This window comes from Lethenteron reissneri, chromosome 2 (genome assembly GCF_015708825.2).
Source record: "Lethenteron reissneri isolate LAM-NWPU_2019-01 chromosome 2, ASM1570882v1, whole genome shotgun sequence".
NCBI lineage: Eukaryota > Metazoa > Chordata > Hyperoartia > Petromyzontiformes > Petromyzontidae > Lethenteron > Lethenteron reissneri.
The window spans coordinates 11,191,158-11,203,348 of NC_083780.1; the positions used below are offsets into that span (position 1 = coordinate 11,191,158).

The 12,191-nt window shown below is 49.2% G+C and overlaps 1 protein-coding gene across 2 annotated transcripts in view; it reads right to left on the reverse strand.

Annotated features, from left to right (window-relative positions):
* SYT7 (synaptotagmin 7) overlaps window positions 1-12,191 on the reverse strand; it is a 232,036-nt gene that overhangs the window by 9,456 nt on the left and 210,389 nt on the right. The window contains exon 7 of one of the 2 annotated variants that reach the window (XM_061552781.1): window positions 4,579-4,911. The exons of the other annotated variant lie outside the window; for it this stretch is intronic. Coding sequence (XP_061408765.1) covers window positions 4,579-4,911 — 333 coding nt within the window. The remainder of the gene's footprint in view (window positions 1-4,578; window positions 4,912-12,191) is intronic. 2 annotated transcript variants of the gene reach the window in all.

The following is a 12,191-nucleotide window of genomic DNA, read 5'->3' on the forward strand; positions in this document are numbered from 1 at the left end:
GGAGAGTGCAATGTACAACGTCAATATATATGCACCTTTGCGGAATGGCGTGTGTATAGGTAGGGATGTACACTTGAACAGCGGTTACATGGCAACATGTTTCTGTATGCAGCGCAGAGTTCCTGGTGCCACAAGTCAAACCCGACTGTGGTAAAGGCCATCGTCCAACAGTGGATTTCCAACAGCTTACACATTTTTTTAATTATCATCATTGCAGTTTGGAAGCCAACGTGCCTCACTGCTCAAATGAGCGGCATGGGATGGCTGTTGCCGTGCCGGCGGTGGAAATTTCACATTCCCATGGCGAGGGCAAGTCTATTCATAGGATGACCGCTGTAGAAATCCCTCGAAACGGCGTGCAGTTTATCAACCACGGTGGGATGATGGGATGGGTCACTGCTCGTTGGATGTTCAGCTTTGCGTATACTGGAAATATATTTATGTTCAGCTCTGGGAGCTGTGAGGTGGCCAGTACAGGACAGTACTGCAATGGATTCTTGAAAGCATCCGTGCACAGCTGGAAATTTTTGGAGAATGATTTGGTTTTTTTTTTTCTGCCACACAAAGCCAAACTTCAAATTGACCAAAGCACTCCAAATGTGTAAAAGCAGGACCCTCCCGAACGCACGGCATGAGACTTATTGAGGCCATCCTGGCCAAAGACCCACGCTCATCACCATTTGCGAATTGTTCACAACGGCCAGCGTGCTCAAGTGGTGGTCAAACGGCTGCCACGACTGACATTGGGAGGGGGCATTGGGTGGATGAGGCCTTTACCCAACAGTGGATTGACAGAGGGCGCCAACCGTGCCACGCGCTACACTTAGCCTCGCGCGTGCCGATACAGCGTCACATGTCGATGCAAGAGAAGAAAAAAGGACAGGCGTGCAAAGGGGATGGGGAGAAAGCCACGGGGCATAATGGCACAGTGGGAGGAGGGGGGGGGGGGGAGAATGAGTAATGACAGCAATGACAAAAGGACGTTTCCTACCTGTTGTCGGATGGATTATTGGGAGATTGAGGGTCAGGAATGTTAGCAAAATCATCCTGCTCGGAAAGTCCCATGACAAGCGAGAGGACCAGGATTCTGCCTTCACTGCACGGTGGCCAGGAAAGGTGGGGAGGGGGGGGAAGGGGGGCGAGGGTGGTGAGAGTGGAGGAGGAGGAGGAGGGAAGAGACAGGAAAGGAGAAGGGGAAGAAATGAAATCTGATAACAGGTGCAGTTACGTCAAAGGAGTGGCAACCACACGTGTTCTGGGGGTGGTTGTAGTGGTGGTGGGAGGGGATACATTCTCAGGAGCATTCAATATCTCGATGGTTTGAATGCGTGGGTCGGGTCATGATGGCTGAAGGGGGGTTGGTGTTGCGGGGGGTCTCCGTAGAGGGCTGTGAGGCTGTCGATCTTTATCGAGGAGGAGTTCATGCAGTTGTACTGAGGAATTGTGAATGGAACGAGACGGGAGAGCACTGGATCATTTGGCTTTCATGGAACGGAATGGAACGAGCAACTGGACCTTATTGAATCGCATACATTTGCCGGAACACCGGCTCTTTTGTTCACGAGATATTCACCCGTCGTCACCTTTCCGTTCCATGACATTGCAATGAAATGCTCCGAATGCAATTCAGGACGTTCTACGTTTGCAACAAACGAAACAAAAATCTCTTGAACTGCAGAGGCCAATGAATCGGACACACACACACATTGCACACCCACAAGGTGTAACGAAGCACTCGCGAACCAAGGGTCACTGGGGAATCAAACCGGGCCAAAAGTGTCCCCATCGACTAGGCAGGCCTCCAGTGTCTTAAATGTGCTGGTCCTGGGTGACTTAAAAAGAAAATAGAAATCTAGCCGGGTCCACAATGGCCAATTCGCAACCGTAAGGATGGCATGGCCCATTACACCACGACCTCGCTCAACAAACTAACCCTCTTTTTATTTTATTAACGGATTATACGCAACACAGTGTGCAATTCAAGAAGTAAACAAGAAATGTAATTAACCATAGCACCGACGTGCTTTTGAAAGAAACGTTATCTTAAATAACGTAAAACAAATGTCATGTTTTTTTTTATCAACTTCTCAAACCATCAGCAGTAGCATCACAATGCCCCGCCCCCTACCCGCCCACAGCCTCGCCTAGATTCCTGCCCAGCTGAAGTGGGCTTTCCCTGGGCCATTCACTAGGCCGCAGGTGGGGTATAGCGAGTGGGAGGGATGTCGATGATAAAAAAAACAATAATTGAGAACCTAAGCAGGGGCGAACCGTCCATAGAGGTGAACGAGGGCAGTCGCCTTAGGGCGCTAATTTAAGTGGGGCGCCAAATTCGAGGGGGGGGGGGGGGGGATTAATGCAAATAACGAAGATGTCATAATTTCTATTCCCGCTGCCACGTACGGAGGTAACGTGACTTAGAATTAATTTCTCAACATTTTCGCGAATGTTTTGGTTGGACAGACGGACAACCCGAATAATTGTGCATCTGTTTAGAAAAAATACGATTACAAAAAACATTAAATGGAAAGTACGGGGCAAGATGTTTCCCTAGTTTTCCAAAAAGCCGAGGGACACCTTTTTCAATACTGGAAGGGCGAGAGTTGTTTGGTGAATATGGTGAATACGATGATTGTTAAATGCTTTATTATGGTCATTATTTAGAAGTGCATTTCACACATGAAGTGAATATTTAACGAAAATTTGAGTCAGTATATTATTGGATGTCCGCTATGTGGATTGTTTGACCATACTTCACTAAGTTGGTCAGTGCGGATTGGTGACAACCTTTCTATAATATCCCAACATCCTCCACCCCCTATTAGAAATTTGACAAATCACACTCACAACTAACCTCGTGGTCACCACCACCACCGCCACCACCAACCACCACCACGTGATGCGATGCATATTGACGCATCCGTCAATGCCAGGAGCAGCCTTGAGGCTGTCAGTCAAATGCATCTACTCTTTCTTAAGCTGGTGTCAAGGACTCTGAATGTTTCATTCGGATGACACTTGCTTGTCATCCACAAAGGACCAGATCCGACACTCACTGTGATGGATGCCAGGCGAGACAAACTTAACCAGTCTCTAATGAGATCGAGTGCAATGCAATGTCAACGGTGGGGAACTTTTTCCCTTACTGAGGCCCGAAGAGGACTTTCAAATTCAAATAACAGCGTGAAAAATGCGTGGGCCAACAGAGTGCAGTGAGGCCTCCTGCTGCGATATATAAGCGACTGAGCACCCTGGAACGCTGGGTTCGAATCCAGACAGATGCCTGTCATTCATCGGAATCAAAATATTTATACTAGAGGAATCCGATGAGCTACACAGCTTTTTTCCCACAGATATCCAGTAGTTATTCAGCGCAAACCGGCTCCTCGAGTGCAGGGAGTTGGTGGTCTCCACTCGGTCACCGATGACTGCACCAACAAAAAAGAATCCATCACTATAAAATCAGTTTGCCTTTAGAGGCTGACTCCTTTGCCTGATGACGACCGCTTGTGTTGCGATCGAAATGTCGTGATTTGTTTTATTTTATTTCTAACTACGTGACTTTACCGAAAGAACCAAAGAGTATAAAATCTAGTTTTGAATAAAATTTGGCTAAATTCTAGTTCTGAGAATAAAAAATGTAAACATTGTCGTCACGCGAAGAACGTTGCCCTCGGTAGCATACGACCCAGATGTCACTTGAAGAGAACTTATATTATTATAAAGCCGAATAAAAATCAGTGAATTTTGAAACGTGGGTACAAATGTTAGTCGTTGGTCCCAGTGAAGTATCAGATGCAATGATAGCTTTGCAATCTATCGTTTGCTAGTGCCTTTAGTAGAATATTGCTAATTCCAGTACTCATAGCCTAACCAGACTGTCTACATCTGCTATTTTGCATTAAAGCACCTTGTAAAAGCATTCAACAGAGCTGATCATGGTGCCGTACTATCCATTAAAAAATAATTGCATTTATTTCGTCTCCACGCGCGTGTCTCACTTCCATATCTCATGTCTACATTTGATCTCAATGGACTTTTCTTAGCTGGTTAAAAATAAAGACCAGCCATTGATTGAGATGCCAAATTAAGTCTGTTATAATAATTTCACCGAGTCCGACGACTGACAAAAATCTAAATTTCAGTGCAAGTAGCCAGATTCACATTTTGACAAAACACTAGGTCACCGCCTAACGGTTTTTGGAGGCCTGGGTCAAAATTCCAAATGGGAATCCCTCAGAAACACCCTGGGCTTTTTCTGAGAACCCCTCTGATTTAAGGTCCTGGACAAAATTCCCTCCACCCTGCCCCCCCCTCCTCTCTCTCTGTGGCCGTGACAAAACATCCCCTAACATGGCCACGGCAATAACCTCCAACGTCAGCGACGAGGGCATGGGGGGACCACACCCCCCGTTCCCAACTACAAAAACGCAACAACACCCTAAGACCTAAATCGCACGACAATCATCGGGCGGCCACTCATCACCGACGGCACCGCAAATTCCACAGTCCCATGGCGGAAACAGCTGGTTCGAACCGTCCGGCTTTCACGTGTGCACGGCACACGGCAGGACTTACATGAAGGACCTCACGTCAAGGCCACTGGTTCGTATCTGGCCCAGCACAAAATCCCAAGAGCCGGCCGCGTTAGCCGAGGGCCGGCTGCGCGTGCTCGACGATCGGGCCTGGCCGCGGCCGGGGGCCTGGCCCGCGGCGGCGCCGGCGGTGCCGGTGGCGCCGGCGGCACCGGCGGCGGCGGCCCCTCCTCCGCGGGCGCCCGGCGGGGTGGCCGTGTGGCAGCCACCGGGCGGTTTGGCGGCGCCCGTGCCGTGGGACACGGGCGTGCTGCCCCGAGGAGGCGTGTGCTGGTTCAGGGAGGTGTGCGTGGTGGAGTTGGACTGCAAGGAAGAGCTGTGGGAGGGAGGGAGGCAGGACAGGGAGAGAAGAGAGAGCACGAGCAGAGCGAGAGAGAAAGCTGTGGGCACACACCGAGAGGCAGGCCCGGCTGGCACGGCGGCGGCAGCGCGTTCAGGTCGCGCGACTGCGCCGTCGTTCGGCCGTGCGACGTTTCACGCCGCGTGCCGGGAGCACTTTGGAGAACTGCCATGAGCGGCTCGCTCTCGTGGGGACCAAACGTCGGGCATCGTGATTCAGCAGCTCATGACGCGGTCAACCGTGGTGGAGTGGCTCAACGCATCTCGGATCTCTTTCATTAAGTGAACGGTGCATCTGTTCTCCATCGATGATACAGAGTGTGGCCTGATGCTGCTGCTGGTGGTGGTGCCGGGGTTCTTAAAACCGATTGACTCGGCTCTCTCTGACGTTCGTTTTCTCCCAGACGAAGCAAAGGCAACACTGGCTGGCTTGCAACGTCAGATAGTTGAGCCAATCAGCTTGAGGAACCGGAAACACCACCACCACCAGCAGCAGCGTGCCACGTTATATATCGATGGAGAAAAGCAAGTTGCACCGTTTAGTTCCTAAAGGAGCTTCCTGGGCGTTGAGCCGCTGCTCTGTCGGAGACCGCTCCGCGACGAGCCGGTGCGCGATGCCCGACGATCAGACTTCAGGAAGTGACTTTTGAGGCTCCTGGGCACGCGGGTGCGAAACGTCGGACATCGGCGACGCCCGACAAGGCGCAGCAACGGCCCGCGTTGCACAGCGAAAGGCTGCGCGGCAGCGCAAGCGCGAAACCCCTCCCAAGCCACACGGCGGCTGCGCCTGCGACAGGGAGGTTGAGGAGGGTTAAGAAGGGCTGCGAGGGTTAATATCCTCGACGCAGAGAGAGAGAGGCAGCAGCACCACACACCAGCCGAGTTGATTACCATCCCCGCAGATCACAGGCAAGCAATGCCACCTTAGGTGTTACTGTGCTATTACTAACCTGTAGCCCTTAATCCTTCAAACCTCGTTGCAAACACTAACCCGTAACCCAAATCAGAATCCCCAAACCCTAGACCTAGTCCCAAACAAACCCATCATCTTAAGATGCTTTGAGGCGTGCCCCATACATGGAATATCCATTTCCTTAAACTTCAACACCTCGACTACACAGTAACCCCTGACCTCAAACTGTGAACCCCAACCCTATATGGAAACTAAAGAAATGGCCTCTTCCCATATTTCATCAACTGAAAGGAGGGCCTCTAACAGGGCGAGGACTGTGCTTGAACAAGGCAGGTAAGCGTCACCCAAGTAAAGGGGTCGAAAAATCTGACCTACAAAATTCTTGCGGGGACAGTAGTTGAACCGAGGTCTCGGCTAAACCCCTCACATTTGCAGGGATTTTAAGTGTGTCAGCCCAGCAGAAGGAAATCAGAGTTGTTATGAAGCAGCGGGAGGCGACGGCTTGCCACGCGGACAGCGTTAACATTCAATCGCAGAGTTACAATTAGTTTTTGAATATTTGTGGGTGGCCAGGAAGTGGCATTGCAACAAGGGGGGGATGGGGTGGGGTTCGTGCACCTAACCTGTCTCCCTCGTACTGTGTGGCGGGTCTTTCCCGGGCACTCTGCTTACCCTCGTTAAACAAAAAGCACTGCTCGATTTGTTCCAACATCTCAGTGTAGTGTGACTCTCCAGAAAAAAAGGACTCGCTGAAGCTTCCGCCAACAAAAACAAATAACATGGCTAATTGTACAATTATTACGAAAAGCAAATACGAGCAGAGTTCAATTCTGTGTCTCCACGGTAAAATACACGTATTCTACTTAATTCCATCGACCTATATCGGCTTTGCGGGTCGATTTTCGAAGACGCGCCTTTCTTTAAGTGCGCAAACTCCGGACCTGTTTTGACATTCTGGGTCTCGTCAGCAGAGTTCAAGCTCGCTAAACAGATGCCGCCGGATGACCGTACGCTACTGGCATGAGCACCTCTCCACCCTCAATGTGGGAGACCCCGTTTGGACCGCCGGTAATTTTGTCGAAGGTAATGCAGGCGAAACAACCAAGCGATACGATAACAGCTTCAATCGGCGTCTGGTTTGAGCAACGCAATCGCACAGGGCGGCGGCTTCGACGTGGCGATGATGTGATATCGAGAAATGCGTAAAGGAGGAAGCAGCAGCGGGGGGGGGGGGGGGGGGGGGGAGTCTGGGGATAGCTTAGTGAGGAGGTGGTTCGGGATAGCTAAAGAAAATTGTAAAAACTTGAGATCAGAAAGCGTACTTCATAAAAAAAAAGTGCTGCCATGGTTGCAATGGTCGGCAGCGTACAGTGGACTTGCAATCCAGAGGATCGCCTGTTTGATTCGATCTCCCGGCACGGCAGTTGAATAAACAACGGGGAGCGGGGGAAAGTTTCTCAAATGTACCCCTCCCCCAACAGCCGCCTCTGTCCACCCAGAGGTAGGAAAGGGTAACACCAACGAATGGGCAACACCACGCAGCGGTAGCAAAGAGTAACGCCACCGCAGGTGATGGGCAGGCTGCGTGTGGTGGAGTAAAGTGTGGGTACGTCCTCCTCTTTCAAGTCGGTCTGACCAGCGTGGAAGAGTAGGCCAAAACCCCCTCCAGAAGGGCTCTCTAGAGCTCCCTCTGCAGGGGGGGGGGGGGAGGCGCCTTCTGCCAGCAGTGGCCGGAGCGAGCCGATTGCAGGGCTGCACATTTGTCTATTTTCACACGGTCTCGAGACGATGCGTTAGCGACCGAGAGAAGTCGTCGGTGACAAATGGGTACCATCTGCTTCAGCCAGATGGGATAACAGATGAGGCGGGAATGGTAGCCCACAGAGGAACAGGCTTTCTCGAATCCACGTTGAGCTTATGGATGTGCAAGATGAATGGTGTAAATAACGATGAAATGTGCGTGGGTGCGGGGAGCAGGGTGTTTGCACAGTGACATCCAACAAGAAAAACAAATATGATACAGGGGGTGTTCTGGGGAGAAAGAAAAAAACTATCTTAATAACCCACGTAAAAAAGTTAATGCATGAATCACGTGACGCTTTCCAACTTGGGTCTGCGTGCGTAGGTATTTCATTATCAGTGGGGAAGCCAATGATCGGTCGTGGTTACGGACGAAATGCGGTGGCCGAAATGCGAATTGCCGTACCTTTTTTACTCCGGGTTGTGTCTGCAAGTTTTTAGGGCAACCCATTTCATTAATTTGCCCGGTTTGCAAAAGGGTTTAATCGCCAATAGTAAACCAACTCTACACTAAGGTTTCGTTTATATAGGATCATCGTTACTTGTAATGACCGCGCCCCCTTTCACTTTACGGCCGGACGGACAGAATCAATGTTGGAACCCTTTCAACTTTAGTTGGAAAGTGTGAAAAAAAAACTAGGTAACGGACAATGCCATCATTGAAACACTTCAAAATGTACTCACTGCACCCACTTAACCCAACCACTCTGAAGGCTTTTTTCTAGACACAGTGAGAATTTGTGGGTTATCAAGTTTTTACCACCGAGCATCGCTCATTTACACAACGCAAAGACAGCTGGGAATTTGAACACTCATGACGACACATTTTGGACCAGTGGCGGAGCACGGCTGGCAAGACTGGCATGGGCCCTGTCACAAGAAATGAAATGGGGCCCACCCAACCAGTGCCAAACGTCCCCCCCCCCCACTTTTCTTCATAGCGCGGCACCTGGGTCCCTTCGGCCACTTGACCCCGTTAGGTTTGCACTGTCTGCACACTCGACAGCTAGGCCGCTGTTTGGGGTGCACCGGCCGCTTGGTTCACCAACGCAAGGAGGCCCGTGATCATCATCGGTGTTCATACGCTTCCCTCCACCTCGATGGGCTTGTACCCACTTAAGCGTGGGGACATTTCTGACCGATGGTGACCACGATCTCCTGTCTGCAGTTTCAGCACCTCACTCGTTGAATATAATTCTGCTACGTCCCCAACATGTGGTCACGAGTGCACTGGAATGAATCGACAGCATCCGTATTGTAATAAACGTAAAGCTACCAAATTTCCCAGAAGGCTCAACCAGGACACAGGGGGAGCTGGTAGCCCCGCCCTCTGTCATGCCCCTCCCCCTACATTTACATGGCGACGCCCACTTAACTATTCGCACCACCCACACAGTAAAATGGCCTCCTCCTTGCTGTCTGACATTGTTCACAGGCCTCACCCACTTCTCAGGAGGCGACACCCTTTACCCTCATCAGTAGTTGAGCAAGGGGCCAGAATGTTTGAAACGAGGGCAAAATCCAAACTTTGTCAATGCTTTGGGATAACGTGAAAGACTTTTTGAAACCACTGGGACTTTTTGGTTTGGTAGCTCTACGCACACGTGTGATACATTGTGACGTGTTGTGTGTCAAACATCGATGTGAATCTATTAATCATTTCAACTCTATCCAGTGCACAACACACACCGTACGATGATCACAATTCGGCGAAGACACAAGAACAGTCAAGGTGTGAGAGGTGCCATGCAATGACCCACGATGACCACTGCTTTCACGGAATGTCAAAAAACTGTGCTCAAGTAGACGGGACAAACAATGACATGGATTCGTGTAAACTTCACATAAATGGAACGACAGATAGATTTTTTTTTCATTTCACTACACACACATCCCTGTTGGCCGTGATACGGTAAGGCAATTTTAAGAACTGTTGCCAGCAAGCGTCAATGGCAAGATACGTGGAAACATTTCCTGTATAAATATGGACAGATCTGATCACTGTTACCGCCGAGTGGGCAACTGGGATGGCAACCTTCAATCAGATTGCAGGCAGAGGCAGTGCCGGATTATCCTAGTAACAAAAGTAGCAAATGCTACAGACCCTGCACTTTCAAGGGCCCCGTGCTAAATGCTTTCAAGTTATCAATTCCGGTTCAGTGATTCTGCACTTGCTTTATTACTATAGTACTATACTGCCTTTAACATTTATGAACGACTGGGTGTTTAAGGTTATCGATTTGTTGTATTATCTGGCAGTATAGCAAATGAAAAAATACAATTACTTTACTGTGCAAATATAAAATTTGTGTTTTAATATTTGTGTCTTTTTCTTTTATTTAGGGCCCCTTTATAACATATGCTAAAGGCCCCGCACTAGCTTAATCCGGCACTGGGCAGAGGCCACATTTAAAATGACTACCTGAGGTTGTATGCTGTGAAGACCAATCGTTGTTCGTCATACACGCATCTCAACAAAATTTGGACACAACTATTGTTGCCCTATGCTTCCGTCCTATCAAGTTGCCAGCCACTCATGGTCACTGCGTTGCTGTTGGCGATTGTAGCGACAGTTGCCCTAAAGTTTCCCCAGTGTAACACGGCTTTTATACACGCGATTCCTGGTTTATTTTGGCAATGTTGCGTTCAAAATGGGTTGAAGAAACACAAACACACACTTTTGAACATTTCACACCGATCGCTGTATCGTATTGCAAATTCCTTAACGGTAATACCATACTATTGTAGAGTGTACTACTGGACAGCGTGGTACTGCACGGTAGTACACTACGATCAATGTTGGCCCGGGAGTATTGTACTGCACACTATACTTCAAAATTTTAAAGCAACTTTTGAAAATGTTGCGTGCGGTTAAAAATGTCCCAATTCTTTTTAAAGAAGTCTTGCAAACGACGGAAGGAATTTAAGTCGCGTGCGACGTGCCCTCGTTTTCACCTTCGCGTTCTGCTTCGGCCTGCCTGTGATTGGATGAAATGTGTCACGTGTTGTTCATTTCATCCTTATGGCGGTACCCCGGGGTACCAAATAATACAAAATGGCCGAGGTAATTAAATATTGTATTTCTGGGATATGGTGTGTCGCAAAAAATAGCAAAATTGCACGAATTTGCCTACGTTGTACAAACATAAGAGGACACACAACATTCTGCTGTATGTGCATCGCTCTACAAATGTGCACACTTGGGGGGAAAAAGTGCACAGTAGAGCGCTGCATAATGTTTTATAGAGATATGCACAGTCGTATAATCGCATGTAGATTGCTGTGTGTATTTGCATAGCCCGATGGCATCCCCGAATGGAAAGACCCAACCCAAAGACACAATCAGCTCTTTTCTTGTATCTACACACCTAAGCTCTCGGGCAGGGGTGGGGAACCTTTTTTCTGCCAAGGGCCATTTGGATATTTATAGCATCATTCGCGGGCCATACAAAATTATCAACTTCAAAATTAGCCTGTTATATTTGGCCAAACATTTAATTAACTCGCCCCTAATGTGATGGCTGGAACTGCTTCTCTTTGGTGAGACGTGTGATGTTAGCTGGTATTGATGATGTTGCTATTCGCAACTGCTTTTGCAGGTTTGCTCCTAGATTTAATTTCGAGTCCCGCCTGCGGTTGCCTTCGCAGCGCCAGACCAAATGATTTCGCGGGCCATATACGGCCCGCGGGCCGGACGTTCCCCGACCTCTGCTCTAGAGCTACACACCCAGATAAACATGCAAGGATGGGCCGAAGTGGGTTGGGCACGTGGTTTGAACCACCGATGGACCAATGCTGACCCAGCGTTACACGTTTGCTGGGTAGGCTCTGATTAATGAAGCTTCAAACTTGCCTATGACGGAAAGCGCATCCTTTCTCCCACAATCCCTCTTATTTTAGAGTCCCTTTCCATCTCTGCTCCTCCTTCACAACCCTGCACAGTGGCACGTACCTACAAGGTAAAGAGCTGCTCGGCTTTTTTGTTTGGGCTGCGCCTTCCGCGTTAAAACGTTTGGGCAGAAACTCCGATTAGCACGGTTGGCTACGTACGGTGCGAAAGAAGTTCAATGTACATACATAAGTACATACAAACGTAACGAAGGAGACGCAGCATGCTCCGACACTCCGACCGGACAGTCTGCTGCACTGCACAGCAGGCATAGCGGCCACAGTGCCACTTGGTCGATAGGTTTGACTCTGATGGTCTTAGCCACGTCACCAATGACCACATTAAAAAAAAACTCCCATCATACTAAATGAGATATTTTTCCACATAACCTGGCAAAAATTCCCACTGAGAATTTAAAATATCCGCTTTAGCGTCATTCGGGGATGATTATTGGGCCTTAGGGAAAGTGCCGTGTGGTTAAGAGGTCACTTGAAGATATCTCACAGAACTAGTTCTTTGATATCTCCTTCTGCGGGCCATTCTCTATTGTTGAGATCCGAAAAGTACACAGTGGAAGGACGCACTCTCGTTGCATGACGGTCAATCTGACATTTTCATGGGCAGAGCGTCAATTTAGCCAAATGAAATGCAGAGC